This window comes from Emys orbicularis, chromosome 13, assembly GCF_028017835.1.
Source record: "Emys orbicularis isolate rEmyOrb1 chromosome 13, rEmyOrb1.hap1, whole genome shotgun sequence".
In the NCBI taxonomy this organism is placed as follows: Eukaryota; Metazoa; Chordata; order Testudines; family Emydidae; genus Emys; species Emys orbicularis.
Genome location: NC_088695.1, coordinates 12,044,047 through 12,065,061, shown reverse-complemented (window position 1 = coordinate 12,065,061; position 21,015 = coordinate 12,044,047). Strand labels below are relative to the sequence as shown.

General features: G+C 44.1%; 2 protein-coding genes across 2 annotated transcripts; both read left to right on the top strand.

The window, feature by feature from the left end:
* Positions 1–425: 425 nt before the first annotated feature.
* On the top strand, positions 426–1,373 carry LOC135887955 (olfactory receptor 4D1-like). Its single transcript, XM_065415758.1, has one exon. The coding sequence runs from the start codon at positions 426–428 to the stop codon at positions 1,371–1,373; it is 948 nt and encodes a 315-aa protein (XP_065271830.1).
* Positions 1,374–16,511: 15,138 nt separating this feature from the next.
* On the top strand, positions 16,512–17,492 carry LOC135887418 (olfactory receptor 2G6-like). The gene has a single exon (XM_065415186.1). The coding sequence runs from the start codon at positions 16,512–16,514 to the stop codon at positions 17,490–17,492; it is 981 nt and encodes a 326-aa protein (XP_065271258.1).
* Positions 17,493–21,015: the final 3,523 nt, after the last annotated feature.

Genomic DNA, 21,015 nt, shown 5'->3' with positions numbered 1-21,015 from the left:
CTGATGAGAACCTCTGGTCTGTGAATACATCCACTTTGTGAATCCGCCTTCTTCCCAACCCTGAGCCTCTAGGCCACATGAGGAATCTGGGGCCCGTGTGAGTTGTGCACTATCAGGGTTTCAGGAAGATGAATGGAGACAGTTGTTAGCAGGGGGCATTTTGAGTGTGTAGGTTGCTCCTGTTCACTCCCAAAGACCCCAAATTGGATATGATCACTGGTGGAGCTCAGAAGTTCTGCTGAAGCAGGGGTACTCACCATTGGGGCTGAGTACGCAGTCTGGAATTTGGTAAACAAAGAAAATTTCCAAGCAAGTGTATCAGTTAACATGGAGTTAATATTCTTTTAATAACAATAATGTACTGAGATCACATCATATTTATTATCATCACTGTTCCTTCTTCAGGCATATTTTGAGGTTAATAAATGGAGAAGAAGAACTTCACCACCCCAGTGACAGAATTTGTCCTCATGGGCCTCACTCAGAGACCTGAGCTGCAGCCATTCCTTTATGTGACTTTCTTCATAGTCTACATAAACACCTGGCTGGGAAACTTCATCATCATCACCACTGTGATCTCTGACTACCAACTCCACACCTCCATGTATATCCTGCTGGCCAACTTGGCTTTCCTAGACATCAGCGAATCATCAGTCAGTACTCCAAAATTACTCTCAGATCTCCTCTCACAGCATAAAACCATCTCATTCAATGAGTGCATCCTTCAGATGTTTTTCTTCCACTTCTTTGCTGGCGCTATGGGGTTTTGCCTTGTGGGGATGGCGGTCGATCGGTACATGGCCATCTATAAACCACTGCAGTACTTGACTATCATGAACCGGGGTGTATGCATGAGGATAGTGGCATTGGCATGGCTGGTTGGATTGGCTCACTCTGCTGTTCAGACTGGACTGCTCTTCCAGTTACCGTTCTGTGGTCCAAACATCCTGGACAATTTCTACTGTGATGTCCCACAAGTCATCAAACTGGCCTGCACCGACACTCACTTGGCTGAAATGCAGATGAACTTCAACAGTGGGGTACTGATCATAATAATATTCATCGTTCTGCTTATTTCTTACACCGCCATCTTAATCAAGATCAGGACACATGTCACGGAAGGGAAACGCAAGGCTCTGTACACCTGTGGAACCCAGATCACTGTGATGTGTTTGCAATTCATACCCAGCATCTTCATCTATGCTTGGCCCGTCAAGCAGTTCACCCTGCATAAGGTGGTCTCAGTCATTTACTCTGTAATCACCCCAATGCTGAACCCGATGGTCTACACCCTGAGAAACGCCGAGATGAAGAAGGCCATCAGGAGACTATTGAACAGAATGCTGTTCTCACGGAGGGAAAGACAGACATAGTTTATCTCTCAATGTCCATTTGTGTTAAAAACCTGATCTCAGTCATATATCAGAGATCAGACATATGTGGCACGTGAAATGTGTGTGTGGTCAAATAAGATCAAATCCTGCACACTCATGAGAATCTCAGTTCACAAATGCATAATAGATGGAGAGCCAGAACCTCCATATAAGGAAGAAAAGCAGTCAGTGGAAATAAGACGTAGCTCCATATCGGTAAATAGTCCAGATCCCCAGCTGGAGGAAATGGGTGCATCTCACTAAATGGCTTCCACCAGCTAGAGCTTTGACACTGAGAACTGCTGGTCAAAATTATTCTAAGAATGATTTCAACTAATGAGGAATCCATGAAAATAAATATCTTCTAAAAAAAATCTGTTGAATAAATTTTGTATCATAACTAATGGACTGATTGCGATGAAGAAATTACTATCAGATGTTCCAATAATGAATAAGGTCATTTTTTTAACTTTATGGCTAATTCTGTTATCCCTTATATATATACAGCACTTATCTGCATTTATCATGTGAAGTCTCATCAAAATCTTTTAATAATCTTCACAACTTACTTTAAAAAATAATTGGTTTTAGTTCTCTACATGCTATTTCTATTTCTATCCCTAACTTCACAGGTTAAACTGAAGTTTTCTTTGCTTCCTTTTTCTGCTAATCTTGATACAGAATGGGAGTAGAATGAGAAACATTTTTGATGGATTTTTTTATAATTATCCTTTTTATTCATAATATACACATTTTGATTTTTCCACATTTACTACTTTTTTAAGAAAGAAAGAAAGAAAGAAGTTGAAATTTATGTAAAAAGGGAAAAAACGTTTGAAATTTTATTATAAGAGAAAAAACACAGTTCTTTACAAAAATTTCAAAATTAAAAAATATATTTTTGTGAATTTACAAAAGATATTGTGATTCCTTGTTTTCTTTCCGAACAAGTTCTATGTCTTCAAAGTTTAAAAATGGGCAATTCTTTCTGAACAGATCTACAGTAAATGTGTATAAGAATTGGATTTTCATACCCAAAAATGAATTAAAACTATTTGACCTCCTGTAAGACCTCCTGAACCAACACTGCACTGAGGCATCTGATGAAGTTTGTTCTAGCCCATGAAAGCTTATGCCCAAATAAATTTGTTAGTCTCTAACATGCCAAAAGGACTCCTAATTTGTTTTTACTGCACTGAGAGAACAGCTACATGCTATTTCTGGCAGTAATACCTTAAAAAGCACTGGTATTCAGCTGAAGTGCCTGGAAGCATAGAGAGAAGGGGTCGGGGATGCAGAGGGGTCACTGAGGGCAGGGTGGGAAGGGGACGGGGACTGTGCAGGGGTCACAGGTAATAAATCTGAGGACTCTGACCAGCAGCCCAGCTACTCTCCAGAGCAGCTTGCTGTGCACCAGGCCCTTTGCAGGGAACCGCTAAGGGCAAGGATTGAAGAGCCAGCTGTCCTCCTTCCATGAGCTCTAGCACTCTGTTTGTCTTAGGGGAAGCTTCTGATTAATTTATCCTTAGTTATGTTAACTGAAGGGAGAATTCACAGCCGTCATTCTCAGCAAGCTCTGTGATTCATCCACTAATTAGTACCTCTCCATTTAATGGTACAAGGAAGTAAAAGGAAACTTCGGGAGGGCTATAACTCATGAATCCCAGGGTCCAATGACCCCAGATTTGGATAACTAACACTACCCTATGCCCCCATGAGGCACACCAAACTTCAAAGCAATCTGAGTGACTGTTCAGATTTTAAAGCACTTACAAGAGTTAAGCTTTAAAGCATATAAAATGGCTGGAATGGAAACCTTCTGGCCATTTCTCTGTATTGGTGCATGCGGACTGTCAAAAGTGTTCCCTCCCTTAAATACAGAGAGAGTCCCCCAAAGACTGAGAGAATAAACTTGGCAAATTGAAACCATTTTGACCCATATCACATTAATGGTCTGAGCTCTAGCACTGTGCAAAAAAACACACCTAGAAACTTTTTATCTCTATAACTCCTAGCTCAAATGACCCTAAATTTGGGTCACTAACCCTACCTTGAACCCTGTTGAAGACCACCAAATTTCAAAGGAATCTGCCTAAGCATGTCTATATTACAGTTCTTAGAAAGCTTAACTTTTAAACAGTAACCACAACGCAACTTTAATTATACTGGAGCAGCTACGCTACTATAATATTAATCAGTTCATTTACCAGCTGGGTACACAACTCACAGATTTCTGTCTATTAACCATAATCTTGGAATATTAAAACAGGATGATGGTGTTAAACAATGAGAACTCAGATGGAGTAATAAACATAAAAGTAGGCATCACAGTACAGATATTCAGCTCGTGTAAACTGGCTTAGCTCCATAGCACTATGCCAATTTACACGAGTAGGGATCTGGCCCTTCATATTTGTTCAGCCTCTCTGACATACCTACAACCAGGGTGAATTAATCATTTTTAAATGGCACGCAGCATTGCACCTGCACCCTAATGAGCCTTTTATTTTAGTGTTGTTTGAGGTGAGAAAAATATGCAATTGCTGAGAAAGAAAGAAAGAAAGAAAGAAAGAAAGAAAGAAAGAAAGAAAGAAAGAAAGAAAGAAAGAAAGAAAGAAAGAAAGAAAGAAAGAAGTTGGGCCATTCATCCCAATAAAAATTGAAGATCAGATAGAGAAAATCTTAGCAACACTGAATTCCTCCAAAGTTCTATCCCTAGTGGGAATGAATCACACCATAACCATTAAAAGTTCCACTCTTGTAATTAATCCCATGGGACAAAGAGCAAAGAACATGCAAATGGGTTCCGAATTTTTTCCTCATCTTTGGTTTAAACTCATAGGCAAAGAATATGGATTTAAAACTGTGTAACGGGCCAGATACCCAGCTGAAATAAAAGGGCCAGATCCCCAGTTGGTGAAAATAGGCCTAGGTACTATGAAGACAGTGGAACTGTATCAATATACACCAGCAGAGGACCTGGTCCTTAGTTTTTACTGTTTGCTTTCGGGTTCCACTTAATGACCTATTTCAACTAGCCAGGGCAGCCTGAGCTGTGGGTTCCTCTGATGGCTGCATCCCTAGAAGGGTTAATGTGATGCGGGGGTGGGGGGGTGGGGAATCCCTGCTCATCCAGAAGTGATTATGTGGAGTTAATGAAGGAACAGGCTTTTCCAGGACAGATGAGTTTTTGGCACCACTAGGCTCTTAGCTATTCCAGGTCACATGCTGGTACTATAAGTATATATTTTATTCTGCAAACCCCTTGGGACACCTTTTGTGCTTCAGCCCTGCCTTGTTTTTAACCAAGGGTCCTTCCAGGGATGCTGCCATTGTGTGAGATGTAGGGCAGGTGCTGTTCTCCCTCTGTGGGTTTAGGGTCAGCTAGGGCAGGTTGTCAGGGTGGTTTGCTCCAGAGGTGAGATCAGAGCTGGGCTCACAGCCCTGGAGACTAGATTCAGCTATTTAGCCCCAGAACAAGGACATCCTGGGCTGTGACCGTGTCTGAAGCCTGCACAAGGCAGGGTCAGCTCTAGAGGTGGGAGGGGCTTTCGGTCTCATCCTGTTTAGTCCTTCACCTCTCAGCTAAGCCTGCCCAAGGAGAGGAGCAGGGAGCGCCAATCTGTGGAGTGGTTCCCTGTTTGCTGGGAACTGCCGAGACCCAGCAATTCCACCAAAAGGGCATGGAAACGGCTGTGGGCTAATACAGCGATGGAGGCATGAGAGACAGACAGATACATTGTAATCCTTCTGCCAGGCAGAGTTCAGGTTCAGTACACAAAGGTTCCCTTTCAACAATACAATGCAAAACTGGCTCGAGCCCCCACCCGGTGATCTGGGAAAACTACACACACACCCCTGGGTGCCTCAAAGAGGCAATACTTTCCCTCTTGCAAGCACAGAGTCTAGGTGTAGCAAAAAATCTTTAATAACAGGAGGTAAACAACTTAGCATTAAATTGGGAAAACACCACAACTAGGGTTCATAAACACAAGGCATGAACCAGAAGACCCATCCCCAAGTAGGTTGGGCCATGTCCTTTCCCTTTGGGTTCTTGAGTCCAGAAATCCAAAAGTCACCCCACTCACAGTTGCTGTCCTTGGTCAGTGCAGCCCCAGAGTTCAGAAGTTCATCTGCAGAGTTTACCTCCCAGCCTGGGTGGAAGGGGAGGAGGTACAGAGGCACCTTACACCAGGGGTCTCAAACTCAATTTACCTTAGGGCCAGGGCCAGTCCTCAAATCCTCTCAGTGGGCCAATAATGTCACTGAAGATGGTGTTCACATCACCTCCCAGCCCGTTTCCCACCCTTTTCCCTCGCTCCCTTGGCCTCATGCCGCCCCAGCTGACTCTGTCTGGTGACTACTGACGCTGCCTCCATGGCTGACTCTGCCCAGCAACTAATGATACTGCCTCTATGGCTGACTCTGCTCAGCAACTAGTGATGGTATCTCTGTCCCTCTCCCCCAGCCAATGGGAGCTGCGGGGAGGGGAGGCGCCTGTAGCAGACAGGTTTCAGAGTAGCAGCCGTGTTAGTCTGTATCCAGACAGCTGGCAGAGTGGCTGCATGGGTCTCTCCTCTGCAGCTCCACTGGCAACAGCAAGGATAGGGAACCACTTGCAGGGAGCGGAGCTGCCCGAGGTCAATGACAGGTTGCCGAGTGCAATCCCTGGAGGGTCCCAGGAGCAGCAAGATCAAGCAACATTTTGGGGAGGGGTATGTGAATCTCTCCTGTGCACTCCCCTCCTGCCACCCCGTCCCCTCAGCCGGCAGCCATGAGGGCTGGATGAAAGAACTTTTTAAAAAGTTTCCATGGGCCGCAGTGAGGAGGTTCTCGGGCCACAGATGTCCCGTGGCCCAGGACTTTGAGACCCCTGCCTTACACACTCCACTGCTCAGGCCCTTAACAGCCGATTGCCATGCCTCTCTGTGGGGTTTTGCCCTAGTCTTCACCCCTGGGTGCCCAGATGCCCAGGCCTCTCCACTAGCCATTCTGCTAGCTGCACCTCTCTACCAGCCACCACGCCTCTCCATTAGCCATTCACCAATATGTCTTCAGGGCCCCCACTCTTAACACAGCTGTCAGTGATTTCAGCTGTTAGTAGGGGAGCCTCACTGCTGGGGCACATGGATAGTCTTCTTGCACCAGAACCACTAGCCCAAAGTAGGTCTAATGCTGAGACCTAGGCATCAGTGACTTCAGTTGTGCAGCATGTAACAAGACTCTTGATTGAATCTAAATTAACTCTGCTATTACACAGCAGAATCAAATTGGTGTTTAGGACCCTCAGACAGGGCCCACACCACCAGATACAAATACCTGTCTCCACCATTTCACAAGTCCCTGGGCTTTGGAACCCATGTCCCTTACCTAGCAAATGCTACTCAGTTGAGGGTGAGTCCCTCAGTCATAAAATGCTATGTACAGTACAGTTCTACTGTCCTTGGTGCACATAACCAGGATAACAACCCTTTATTACTCCTGCCCCAATAACAAAGAGACTGGGGATCCCACAGCAGCCAAATTGGCCATTTGAGCAAGCAGTACCATCATGCTAGGCAGGATGGGTGTACCCATGCAAACGAGATCAGCCCCTGAAGTCGTTTTCCACAGCTCACCACCAGATGTCAGGGGAGAGCTCATTCTGACTCTGCTTACAAAATAATGACAACATAGTCAGAATCCTGCTTCAGAGGGAATGAACAGAACAGGGCAATTATCAAATGATCCATCCCCTGTTGTCCAATCCCAGCTTCTGGCAGTCAGAGGTTTACGAACATCCAAAGCATGGGGTTGTGTCCCTGACTGTCTTGGCTAATAGCCATTGATGGACCTATCCTCCATGAACTTATCTAATTCTTTTTTTAACCTAGTTATACTTTTGGCCTTCACAAAATCCCCTCGCAATGAGTTCAACAAGTTGACTGTGCGTTGTGGGAAGAACTAATTACTTTTGTTTGTTCTGAATCTGATGCCTATTAATTTCATTGGGTGACCCCTGGTCCTTCTGTTATGTGAAAGGGTAAATAACACTTCCCTATTCACGCTCTCCACAACATTCATGATTTTATAGACGTTTATCATATCCCACTTTAGTTGTCTCTTCTCTAAGCTGAACAATACCAGTCTTTTTATCTCTCCTCATATGGAAGCTGTTCCATACCCCTAATCATTTTTGTTGCTCTTCTCTGTACCTTTTCCAAATCTAATATATCTTTTTTTGAGATGTGGCAACCAGAACAGCATGCAGTTTTCAAGGTGTGCACGTACCATGGATTTATATAGTGGCATTATGATATTTTCTGTTTTATTATCTATCCCTTTCCTAATGGTTCCTAACATCCTGTTAGCTTTTTTCACTGCTACTGCACATTCAACAAATGTTTTGAGAGAACTATCCACGATGACACCAAGATCTCTTTCTTGAGTAGTAATAGCTAATTTAGACCCCATTATTTTGTATGTATAGTTGGGATTATGTTTTTCAATGTGCATTACTATGCATTTATTAATATTGAATTCCATCTGCCATTTTGTTGCCCATTCATCCATTTTTGTGAGATCCCTTTTTGACTCTTCAGTGTCAGCTTTGGACTTAAAAAGTCCTGAGTCATTTTGTATTGTCTGCAAATTTTGCCACCTCACTGTTCGCTCCAAGATCATTTGTGAATTCTCAGTACAGATCCTTGGGGAATGCAGCTATTTACCTCTCTCCATTCTGAAAACTGACCATTTATTCCTACCCTGTGTTTCCTATCTTTTAACAAGATACTAATCCATGAGAGAACATTCCCTCTTATCCCATGACTGCTTACTTTGCTTAAGAGCTGTTGGTGTGGGACTTTGTCAAAAGCTTTCTGAAAGTCCAAATGATCTATATCAACTGGATCACCCTTGTCCACATGCTTGTTGACTCCCTGAAAGAATTCTGATAGATTGGTGAGGCACGATTTCCCTTTACAAAAGCAATACTGACTCCTCCCCAACATATCTTGTTTATCTATGTGTCTGATAATTCTGTTCTTTAAAATAGCTTCAACCAATCTGCATGGTACTGAGGTTAGGCTCACCAGCCTGTAATTGTCAGGATTGCCTCTAGAGCCCTTTTTTAAAAATCAGCATTACATTAGCTACCCTGCAGTCATTTGTCCAGAGGCTGATTTAAGTGATGGGTCACATACCACAGTTAGTTGTTCTGCAATTTCATATTTGAGTTCTTTCAGAACTCTTGGGTGAATATCATTTGGTCCTGAAGACTTATTAGTGTTTTATTTATCAATTTGTTTCAAAACCTCCCCTATTGACGCCTCAATCTGGGACAGTTCCTCAGATTTGTCACCTAAAAAAAGTCTCATGTGTGGGAATCTCCCTCACATCCTCTGCAATGAAAACTGATGCAAAGAATTCATTTAGCTTCTCTGCAACAGCCTTGTCTTCCCTGAGTGCTCCTTTAGCATCTTGACCATCCAGCAATACCACTAGTTGTTTGGCAAGCTTCCTGCTTCTGAAGTACTTAAGAAAAATTGCTCTTAGTTTTTGTGTGTTTTGTTAGTTGCTTTTCATATTCTTTTCTGGCCTGCCTAATTATACTTTTATACTTGTCTTGTCACAAATCAATGTGTAAATAGGTAGCTGGCCGTTTATGTGGTGTTGGGGTGGAATCATTACAGACAAGCTGCCATGTAGGAGGCTGGGTGAATCAATGTTGTATTTCTCTGGAAAGTGGGAATCAATATTTTAGCGTTATCAATAGTATTAGCCATGTTAGCATTTAAATTTCATAACCAAATTTAGAGCCTGCTGTTTGTCATAATTGGGTACCATATTGGCTAGAATTGTTGGATTTGGGTTGTACTTTGTTCCAGCCTTCATACTGAATCTTATCAAGCCACATCTTGGGTCAGATCCTCAGATGGTGTAAACTGACCCAGCTCCCTTAACTTTAAAGGAGATAATCAAATATTCACTAATGTGATAATGCATTTCATTAGTGCTCTGACTGACAGGGGTGAGGAGCACTCCCAAATCCTAGTCAGTGGAAGTGATGAGAGCTGTGCACCCTTGACATTCCCATCATGAGATATTATGGAGAGAGAATTAGGTCATTTTCTCTTTCAATCTAATCTTGATCATTGCCTTTCTCCTTCCATCCACAGGCAGGACATAACTGTTTGTTTTACAGATCTATATCTGTCGAGGGCTTACTACATAAAGTTTTCCTTTGCTAAACCCTTTGCTAAACCTGTATTCCTTGCCTCCCTGCCACATTCTTCTTAAAGGGATTCAGCTAGAAGCCCAGAGTGAGCACAGCCTAGGTGAAGCTCTAGCCGAGTTCTAAGGCAGCTGGACAGTGGCATCCCATGGACAAAGAAAGGGTGTCAGAAAAGGGGTCTGAGCTGGAGAGTGTTTCCTACAGCCCCAGAGCTAGAAACAAAGATAAGACTCTACCCAGATGCAGTTATCTTGGAATACATGGCTCCCACTGATTGGGTTCTCTTGCAAGAGACAGGTGACTGTACTGCTGGATAAAGGGCCAGGTTGTAACACCTTGCTTATCTGGCTTTTGTTTTATTTTATCAGTTTATCAATTTGGTTTTAGTTCTTCTTTCTGTTTTTGGGAGGGGAGGGAAATGTTTATTACATGGGGGCATCAATATTCTGTCTTGTGTTTGGGAAGCCAACGTGCCATCACTTTGATGTTGTTTTCTGAGTGAGCTTAAGGTTTGCTTTCCACGATGATCAAGGGGTGGAAAGGAGTTGCTCTAGCTCTCTGGATGGCTGAGTTCCTGTTGAAAGGATTATTTTGATGGTGTTGGGATTGTATTGTATTAGTAATGACATGTTAGGGGACCTCGAGCCTTGGACAGGCGTCTTCATCATTTTAAACCTAATACAGCCACACTCTCATGTATTCATTTAGATAGAATAAATGGGCTAAAGATGTTAACATAATCCAGTCACTGTCCAACATTAAACAGTGTTAAAGAAGGTCTGGAACTTGGTGTGCAGAAACCTCAGCTTGCTTCACACCATGGCAAACACACCATTAAAAATCCACTATTAAGCCATGTCCTCAGCTGATGCAAAGCAATGTAGTTGAAGTCAATGGAGCTATGTTGATTTACAAGAACTAAGGAGACAGCTCATTGACTTCATCAGCTCCCATAAACTTCAGACCATACACCATAACCTGAACTCCACCTTCCCAACCTCCCTTTCTTCACACATCCTGTCACTGGGTGAGCTGGGCCTTTATGAGGGAATGGATCCAACCCATCTGTGCCTTATTAACAGCCTCTCAATGGGGCCTGATAGAGAGCAGCTGGTCTTTCTAGAGAGCCAGAGAGGAACAGGAAAGGGGAGAGGAAGCTGTGGCAGAGACTGCAGCGCTCAGGAGGCACCTACAGGAGACAGACCTTTGACTGAGGGGAGAGCAGAAGCAGATCCTGGGAAGGGATGAAAAGCTGTTCCCAACTTGGAAACTTGAAGATAGACAGAGAGACCTCAGGGAGGAGGGGCTGGGTCCAGCTTGAGCCCAGGCTGGAAGACTCTTTTGTGCTAACTTTGAATTTTATGTTAATAAGCCAAACCCTAAGAAGGGACACATGCGCCTTTGTGGAGTTATTGAGGAGCTCCTAGGAAGGAAATGGAGGCCAGGCACTGCAGAGTCATCCCATGTCATGAGGTGGCATTCCAGAGGTGGCCACAGTATTTACACATCCCTTTACCAAACTACCCTTTCCTATCCTATCCACATAATTTGTGGATATTGATGTAGTAGAGTTTTGTGCAGGGAGGGGTTAGTTTGATCCATGGTGGAGACAGAAGACTGGCATTCCCAGAGGAGCAGAGTTAAGGTTGTTAGAGGAAATCTGCCTTTAGTTTTTCCCTTAACTTCTTTCAAGGACTGTTTGGGATTTTTCACATGAGAGATTTTTCCCTTGAAAAATGTGATTTCATCAAAATTTACATTTCCCGCTGGACAGCTGGGAGCTTGGGAGCTGAGCAGCTGGGAAGCCAGACAGCATGGGCATCTGGGCATCTGGGCATACGAGGAATTGGGCAGCAGTCAAGCTGAAGTCAACCAGGAGCCTGCCTGATTTCCACTAAAAGTTTCAATGGATTCAACGCATTCCAATGAAAAGTTCCTATTCTGTCAAAACAGCATGTTCCAGTGGAAAATTGTTCAATAGGATAATTTTTTACCAGCTCTAATCATTATATTTTAACGTATTTATCCCACTGACAGGGGTGATGTGTAAGTTATTATCAAGGCCACTTAGAAGAAGAAATGGGACTCTGACTCAGAGAACGTCAACTTCTCTGCTCAGCCCATTATGTGAGTAAGACTTTGGGTACAACATTGCGTACCAAGCTATAGTGCCCAGTTCCTTACCAGCAAGGATCAATGGGAAATTTGGGTAAGCAAGGAAAGCAGGGTTAGGACTCCAGGACTTTACTGCTTGTAGTGATAAATTATTTATTGCTTCAGATTTACGAGAGCACTTATCCTCTATTAAGCCAACCGCTAACTGATTAGGATACATGGGGACTTTCCATGGAGCCATGGTATTCCACCTTTCAGTTTTATCAAAAAGAAGACTGAGAGGTGACTTGATTAAAGCGTATATGCTCCTTCATGGAGAGAAAGCACCTGGTACTAAAGGGCACTTTCAAATTAACAGGATAAGAACCAATGGCTGGAAGCTGAAGCCAGACAAATGCAAATTAGAAATAGGGCACAAATGTTTAACAGTGAGGGTTTGAAGGGGTACAATGACCCCACACTGTCTGGAAAGAGGCTAATGAGGGCCTGGGCGCTCAGTCAGCCCTACCCTGTTACACCTATGAGAGGGGTCAAAGCCTGGAGGGAGCAATTGAAAAAGGGAAAGCCCAATACAGTAGGGGCTCAGCAGGAGAAGGAGTGGACCTCTTGTGCTAGCACCTTGAAGGAAGGCCTGACTGGGGTCAGAGAAAACCTATAGATTGTGTGGAGGCAGGCTGGTCTGGAGCCAGGGGCTGTCCTGAGCCTGCTACGTGTTAGGATCCTCTTTAGGGCAGATAGACCCAGTGTGGGACCTGTATATTTGCTTTATTCACCATAATGAATCCTCTTTCCTTCTGGGAATCTGTGGAGGAGTGAGCCTAAGAAGAGGCTGTAAGAAAGGCTGAGGTATGGGCTTGTTGGTCTAGGGGTATGATTCTCGCTTGGGGTGCAAGTGGTCCTGGGTTCAAATCCCAAATGAGCCTTCTTGAGGTTTTTCTGCAGAAAAGGACCTCGTACAGTGGACGACAAGCTGGATATAAGTCAGCAGTGTGCACTTGTTGCCAGGAAGGCCAATGGCATATTGGGCTGTATTAGTAGAAGTATTGCCAGCAGATCAAGAGAGGTGATTATTCCCCTCTTCTCGGCACTGTTGAGGCCACACCTCGAGTATTGTGTCCAGTTTTGGTCCTCCCACTACAGAAAGGATGTGGACAAATTGGAGACAGTCCAGCAGAGGGCAACAGAAATTATTAGGGGGCTGAGGCACATGACTTACGAGGAGAGGCTGAGGGAACTGGGGTTATTTAGTCTGCAGAACAGAAGAGTGAGGGGGGACTTGATAGCAGCCTTCAACTACCTGATGGGGTGTTCCAAAGAGAATGGAGTTAGGCTGTTCTCAGTGTTGCCAGATGACAGAACAAGAAGCAATGGTCTCAAGTTGCAGTGGGGGGGGGTCTAGGTTGGATATTAGGAAACATTATTTCACTAGGAGGGTGGTGAAGCACTGGAATGGGTTACCTAGGGAAGTGGTGGAATATCCATTATTAGAGGTTTTTAAGGCTCGGCTTGACAAAGCTCTGACTGGGATGATTTAGTTGGTGTTGGTCCTGCTTTGAGCAGGGGGTTGGATTGGTGACCTCCTGAGGTCTCTTCCAACCCTAATCTTCTATGATTCTATGACAGGCTGAGTTAGAAAGTAGCCGAGGAGGAGGCAATGGGTGTGAATAGACAGACCTAAACTGCTTACTACAGGGTACCCAGAGTACATAGTAAGCCTGGGTTCCCCTACCAGCCCCTCGAGGACGGTGGCACAAAGACCCCCAGACATGAGCTGGAAGGCCAATAAAGCCTCAAGTCAGGATGAAGACCTGGCATGAAGCCACTGGACTATTGAATAGCTAGACTGGGTTTACCTCAGATTGGGTGGGAATATATGTGACTTGGCTGGAGGGCTGAGTTACGAGAAGTAGACCACAACATGGCCAGAGTGACAGTCAGCATGGAGTGCCAAAGAAGAAGACAACCATGCTATGCCATGCCCAGCCATGAGGAGACACGCCAGCCAGGGAGACACACTTCTAGAGAAGTTGATTAACCATTGGAACAAGCTACCAAGGGAAGTGGTGAATTCTCCATCTCTTGGTATCTCCAGATCAAGACCAGATGCTTTTCTGAAAGTTGCTTTAACCAAGCACAAGTTATTGGGCTAAATACTGGGGTAACTGGGTGAAATGTAATGTCCTGCTATGTACAGGAGCTCAGAGAAGATAATCCAATGTCCCTGCTGGCCTAAGATAGGTGAATCTATGAACCCCTGCTAAAGCAGTTGGTACTAGATAATTCAGAGACAGGAGAGTGGACAAGGCGGATGACTGGCCTCCTCTAAAATGGCAATTCCTATGTTCCTGAGAACTGGTAAAGAGAAAAACCTCCTTTGATGTTAGACATTTTCCTATCTCCATAACTATTCCTTTGAAGCTAGAAGTTGTCCTACCTCCACAACTTTCTCACTGAGGTTAGGAGTTCACGTATTAAACTTGTTTGTAAGTTCTAAAAATAAAATGTAGCATTAACACTGCCTTTGAGGCAGTTGTAAATTCCCATTAGCGTAAATTTCCAGGGAGTCGTTTCACTCTCATATAACGAATCAGAGAAGGCATTCACTTTTTGGGATCAGATAAAAGCCAGCTTTGCCAAGCAGGAAAATAGAACAGGCGATCCTCTGTACAACTCTTAGGTCTCTTTACTGAGGTCCATGAAAAGATGGTGATAGACTGTGGATCCTGGATCCTCATCTCAGAAAGGCTGTATGAAGAGGTCACATCAGAGACTCCAGCTTTTATTATATCTGTTTTTGAGGAAGCACAACCTTTCTCATCAGATTCACAGAAGGTAAAGAATGATGTATATTGTCATGAATAATGTGTAACAGAGATACTGTGTTTCTGTGAGACACACCCTGAACAGACAGTTTTAGATGTATATAGAACACCCTGGGTTTACTCAGAGTCAGCCCTAGCCAGAGCTAGATGGCAGGAATTTGTGAGGATTTATGAGAATTTGTGCCTCCTCAGTCATTGACTGCATAAAAGCCAACCTCCATGATCAATGCTGGTAAAAGCCCAGTGGCAGTGAGAGCCCAGATGGAGGGAGAGAAGGTAGAAACTCAAAAAATAAACTTATTCTGAGGGTAACATAGTTAATGCATGTGGATAAAAACAAATGTAACACAAATTCAGTAGGAGGAACAATCCTTAGAATAGGAAATCTTAAATGAGGTATCTAGCTAGCTAACTGTCTGTCTGCCCATCTGTCGCTATCTATCCTTCCCTCCACAATCTAGCTTTATTTCTGCCTGTCTATCTGGCAGTGTGTCTCTCCGTCCCCTTCATCCATCTATCTATCTATCTATCTATCTATCTATCTATCTATCTATCTATCTATCTATCTATCTATCTATCTAACTTCATTTATTTGCTATCAGAGTGATTTCTAAGTTACAAAAGATAAAAGCAACCCTAAACCACACGAGTTTACAGTTCAATATGACTGCAAAAAATGCAATGTCTAGCAGATATGAAGAAGAAATAGGCAAGTATTGAAATGTATATTGTATTGTATCTGATATTTGCATGGCTAGTATTTGCAATCCTGTTAAAACTCCCTGAACAAAGACATAGAATAACAAACAAACAACTAATATTGTACTGCTTAACTCAAAATTCGCATACAAATTCATCAGTAACTAAGGCATCAGTAAAAAATTCAGATATGTGTGTGACAAGGAGGTAGAATAATAAATCATAGAACTGAAGGGCTGGAAAGTATCTTGAGAGGTCACCTAGTCCATCCTCCTGTGCTGAGCATCTAGGCCATCTCTGACAGGTGTTTGTCTAAGCTGCTTTTAAAAAAGTCCAATAATGGGGATTCCACAACCTGCCTTGTAACCTGTTCTGGGGCTTCCCTATCCTTAGAGTTAGAAAGTTGATCTACTGTCTAAACTAAATCTCCCTTGCTGAAGATAAAGCTGATTCCTTCTTGTGCGACCCTCAGTGGACATAAAGAACAATTGGTCATTGTCCTCTTTATAACAACCTTTTACATGTTTGAAGACTCATCAGGTTCCCCCCAGTTTTCTCTTCTCTAGACTAAACATTCCCAATTCTTTCCACCTTTCCTCATAGGTCAGGTTTTCTAAACCTTTTATCATTTTGTTGCTCACTTCTAGATTCTCTCCAATTTGCCCACGTATTTCTTATTGTGTGATGGCGAAAACTGAACATAGTCCTCCAGCTGAGACCTTCTCGGTGCTGAGTAGAGCAGAACAATTACCTCCTGTGTCTTACATACAACACAACAGATGTGTTTGGCTTTGCTTGTTAGTGTGTACAGAAAGCAGTGAGAGGTCTCATCACACCATGAAGATGTTCAGTAACTATGTTTCTCAGCAGATGGCGAGTCATTTAATAAAGGGCATAAAATATTATTCTGATCTTTTACAGCTGGAGAAAGTGAGGCACGGAATGATATGATTTGCTCAAGGTCACGCTGGGTCAGGATTAAAGCACAGGTCTCCTGACTCCCAGTCTTGCCCATTACACTGCACAATGCTAAAGTGAACAGTTTTACTGGGGATAACTGAGGTACCAACCCAGCAAAAAGGTTTGGGGTTAGAGCATGTACGGGGACATTGATGATATTTGCAGGGCAAAGGTTCAAGAGCAGAAATCCAAGACAACCTGTCCCTCCCTCTATAACCACATTTAAACATCAACAAAAACAAAGTACCCCTTCCCCCCAAAGGTATCTGTTTCATGTCATATTTCACTATTATTACTACTTTTTAAACATTATTTTTCTTGCTAGAACCCATGGCTGACACAAACAAGAGAAATCAAACGTCCATCACAGGATTTATCCTCCTGGGCTTTAGGAATCTCCATGAACTGGAAATTCTTCTCTTCCCACTGTTTCTAGTGATCTACATTGTGACAGTGGCCGGGAACATCCTCATTGTTGCACTAGTTGTGGCTGATCAGCACCTTCACACCCCCATGTACTTCTTCCTGGGGAACTTGTCCTGCTTGGAGACCTGCTACACCTCCACCATCCTGCCCAGGATGCTGGCCAGTCTCCTGACTGGGGACAGATCCATTTCTGTTAGTGGCTGCCTCATACAATTTGATATCTTTGGTTCTCTGTTAGCTACAGAATGTTGTCTCTTATCAGTGATGTCTTACGATCGGTATTTAGCCATATGCAAACCACTGCAATATGCAGCCTGCATGAATAGTAGATTTTCCTTCCAGCTAGCAGCTGGGTCTTGGCTAAGTGGGTCTGTAGTCAGCACCATCACAGCATGTTGGCTATCACAATTGATTTTCTGTGGCCCCAGTGAAATTGACCATTTCCTTTGTGATTACACCACATTGATAAAACTGTCCTGCAGTGACACCAGCTTCATGGTTCTTGTGATTTTCCCTCTCTCCTTCATATTCATTCTTCCCCCATTTCTATTAACCCTGGCATCTTATGTGTATATCATCAGCACTGTCCTGAGAATCTCTTCCAGCACTGGGAGGCAAAAGGCTTTTTCCACCTGCTCTTCTCACCTCATTGTGGTGACAATTTTCTATGGGACCCTATTCATTGTCTACTTGCTCCCAGACACTGCTGCACTGCGAGACCTGAACAAAGTGTCCTCTGTCTTCTACACCATCCTGACTCCCATGGTGAATCCCCTCATCTACAGCCTGAGAAACAAGGAGGTCAAGGAGGCCCTGAGAAAAGCTCTAAGTAAGACTATCACTTTTATAACCAATCACAAACTTTTTTCTCTACATTTATTGTGAAGTTGCAACAAAATATATATAATGGGAGCTCATCAAGCGGTGTAATGTAGCAAACCACAGTGCATGTGGGAGCCCTGAATTATTCGAGCTGTTCTATTACCCACAGTGAGACCCCTGGTGTGCGGAAGGGCCAGTTTATAAGTAATGACTGCAGGGCCAGGTATTCGCTGACACATAAGGCACATTCTGGATGGACCCTGGATCTGACTGGGGTAATGTGAGCTAAAAGAGCTGGACTGTGAGATGGGCAGAGCATGTCCAGCTCACCCTGAACTGTACTCCACCGATGTCAGTGGGGAATTAAGGGATTTATTCATGATGAAGTTCCCTACAGTGCAGAGGGTCTACGCAAGGTATACGATGTTTGCACTATTGTTGTAGCTGTGTTTTTCCCCAGGATATTAAAGAAACAAGGTGGGTGAGGTAATATCTTTTATTGGTCCAGCTTCTGCTTGTGAAAGAGACAAGCTTCTGAGTTTACACAGAGCTCTTCTTCAGATCAGGGACAGGTACTCGGCATGTCACAGCTACATACAAATGTGGAACAGATAAGGCATTAACACATGTTGCAAGAGGCTATTCAAGGTGAAGTGGGCAGTTAACACCTCTCCAGTCATAGGACAAAGAGGGTTAGTGAGTTACAGATTGCTGGAATGAGCCATAAATCCAGTGTCTTTATTAAGGCCATGATTTTTGCTGTGTAGCAGATTTATGAATTTAAGTATCATTAAACAATTACAACCCATACTCACTGGGGACCACATCCTGAATGACATCTTTCCGAACCCCTTCCTTTGGGCTTCAAACACATCCCTGCAACCTCTCCAACCTCATTATCAGAAGCAAGTTCCCCACAGGCAGGAGCCACCAACTCAAAGAGGCACCAGCCCCTGCCATAACAACAGATGCGAAACCTGCCGACATATCTCCACTGCCATGATGGTCAACACCTACCACAACACATGTTTCCAGATCCATGGGACATACACATGGCTATCACAACATGTGGCATACCTCAGCTGGTAGGCTTTCTCAGAGCAAGCCCTACCAAATGGCGGGGAGAGAAGACCTCTCTTATAAACTTTAGCCCACTGCTTAGGGCACTCACTAAGAATATTGGAGACCCCCAGTTTAATTTTAAACATTGGTTTTCTACATTTTAGATACATGCTCTAACCCCAGGGCAAGAGATAGGCTTGAAGGATTAGATTTTTATCTGTAAATGACCCGTACACATCAATTTTACCACACACACACAAAATAATGAAAAAAATATTTCCATTGATAAGAATAGAAATTTACAGATAGGCAAAGTAAGAAAAATGCTGCTTGAGAATTTATTAGAGTTTGATTTATGTATATTTCCTTGTTTATTTTGATATGTGATGTTGTCAGCGTGTGTTGTAATGGTTGTAAAGCTTTAACTTTTAAAAATCAACATCTCCTGTCATTAAATAATTGTTGTCTGACCAACTCTGTTGTGTGACTCACCCTCACAATTTCCCACACCTGTGATTGTATAAATCAATAAAAATCAGGAAAAAAATCCTTAAAACTCATAATTTTGTGCAACTGTGAAAATGAAAATTGATAAAAATAGAAAAAAAATGCTTAAAAGTACACACTGATATTATATGTTGAAATTATTTTTAAAAAATTGAATTCTGCCAAGCCTAACTAAAGGATATCTTAATATGGTGCTCTTCCAGTCTCTCCTGTTGAAGCTGTTTCCCTGTGTATAAACAATTAAATATGCACTGGGCCCATAGTGAGCGAAAGTGACTCTGTATCCCAGAGGTCAGGTCAGTCATCTGAGAGATGGAAGATCCCTGTTCAAATTCCTTCTCCTGATCAACTAGAGGAGGGAATTGACCTGGGGTTTCCAACAGCCCAGGTGGGTGCCCTAACCACTGGAGTAATTTTTATAAGGGAAGATGCTCCTGTTGCTTCCTTTTCCTCCCATGTCCCTAAAAGACCACCAGAAGCTCCCTAGAAGTTGGGGTGCTACCATTTCCGGAACCATGGCCCTGCCCTTTCTGCCCAAGGCCCCACCCCCACACTGCCTCTTTCCTGAGGCCCCACCCCTACACTGCCTTTTTCCCCAAGGCCCCGCCTCCACACCACCCTTTCCCCCAAGACCCCACCCTCATGCCGCACCGTCCCACACAACCTCTTCCCCCGAAGGCCCTGCACATTGCTCATTCTTCTCTGCCCCCTCCCCCCTCTCACTTGCCCTTAACTCCAGTAAAAAATGATGGGTCCCCTGGTCCCCCCTATTCCAGCACCCCTGTGTCCCTTTGGCCATTTTGTGTAGAGTTATGTGTGTTCAGAGCCTGCCTATTGGATAAGGTTTTGCAGGTGAGATAAGCTGTGTGACACCCATCTTCACAGGTTTGTGGATCATGCTGCGGCTTCCAGAGATGCATGTCCGGAGGCACATGCCCAGAGGCTCAAAGTAAGACACTTTGGGAATGTTTACAGTGCAAATTTAGGTGCCTAGGGCGAGATTTTTAAAGGTATTTTTAAAGGTAGGGATTTCAATGGGTGTTAGGTGCTTAAATCCCACTAGGCACCTAAATACCTTTAATAATCTGGCCAGAAGTAAGTTTAGGTGCCTACAGAGTTAAGTGGCAACAGAGCGAGTGTTTGTGGATTGAAGTGGTGCCTGAAACGGCCTAAATCTAGTCTTCAGGTGTCTAAGGGTATGTCTACACTACGAGGGTAGTTCGATTTCACTTAAATCGAATATGTGGAATCGATATTGCAAAGTCGAACGTGTGTGTCCACACGAAGGACAGTAATTCGACTTTGTGAGTCCACACTAACGGGGAAAGCCTCGACATTGGAAGCGGTGCACTGTGGGCAGCTATCCCACAGTTCCCGCAGTCCCCGCTGCCCATTGGAATTCTGGGTCGAGCCACCAATGCCTTCTGGGTAAAAAAAATGTGTCGAGGGTGCTTTTGGGTAATTGTCGTCATCCGTCCGTCACTACCGCCCTCCCTCCCTCCCTGAAAGCGCCGGCGGGAAATCAGTTCGCGCACTTTTCTGGTCAGTGACAGCGCGGACACCACAGCACTGCGAGCATGGATCCCGCTGCGACCATCGCTGCAGTTGTGGCCATTGTCAACGCCTCGCAGCTTATCATCCACCTTTACCAGAGGCAGATGCAGATAAACCAGGCGAGGAGGCTACGGCACCGCGGTGAGGGCCTGAAGTCTGAGAGTAGCACAGGCCTGTCAGAAAGCATGGGACCCAGCACCGAGGACATCACGGTGACAATGGGTCATGTGGATGTTGTGGAACGGCGATTCTGGGCACGGGAAACAAGCACGGAGTGGTGGGACCGCATAGTGCTGCAGGTCTGGGATGAATCCCAGTGGCTGCGAAACTTTCGCATGCGGAAGGGGACTTTCCTTGAACTTTGTGAGTTGCTGTCCCCTGCCCTGAAGCGCAATGACACCCGGATGCGAGCAGCCCTGACTGTCCAGAAGCGAGTGGCCATAGCCCTCTGGAAGCTTGCAAC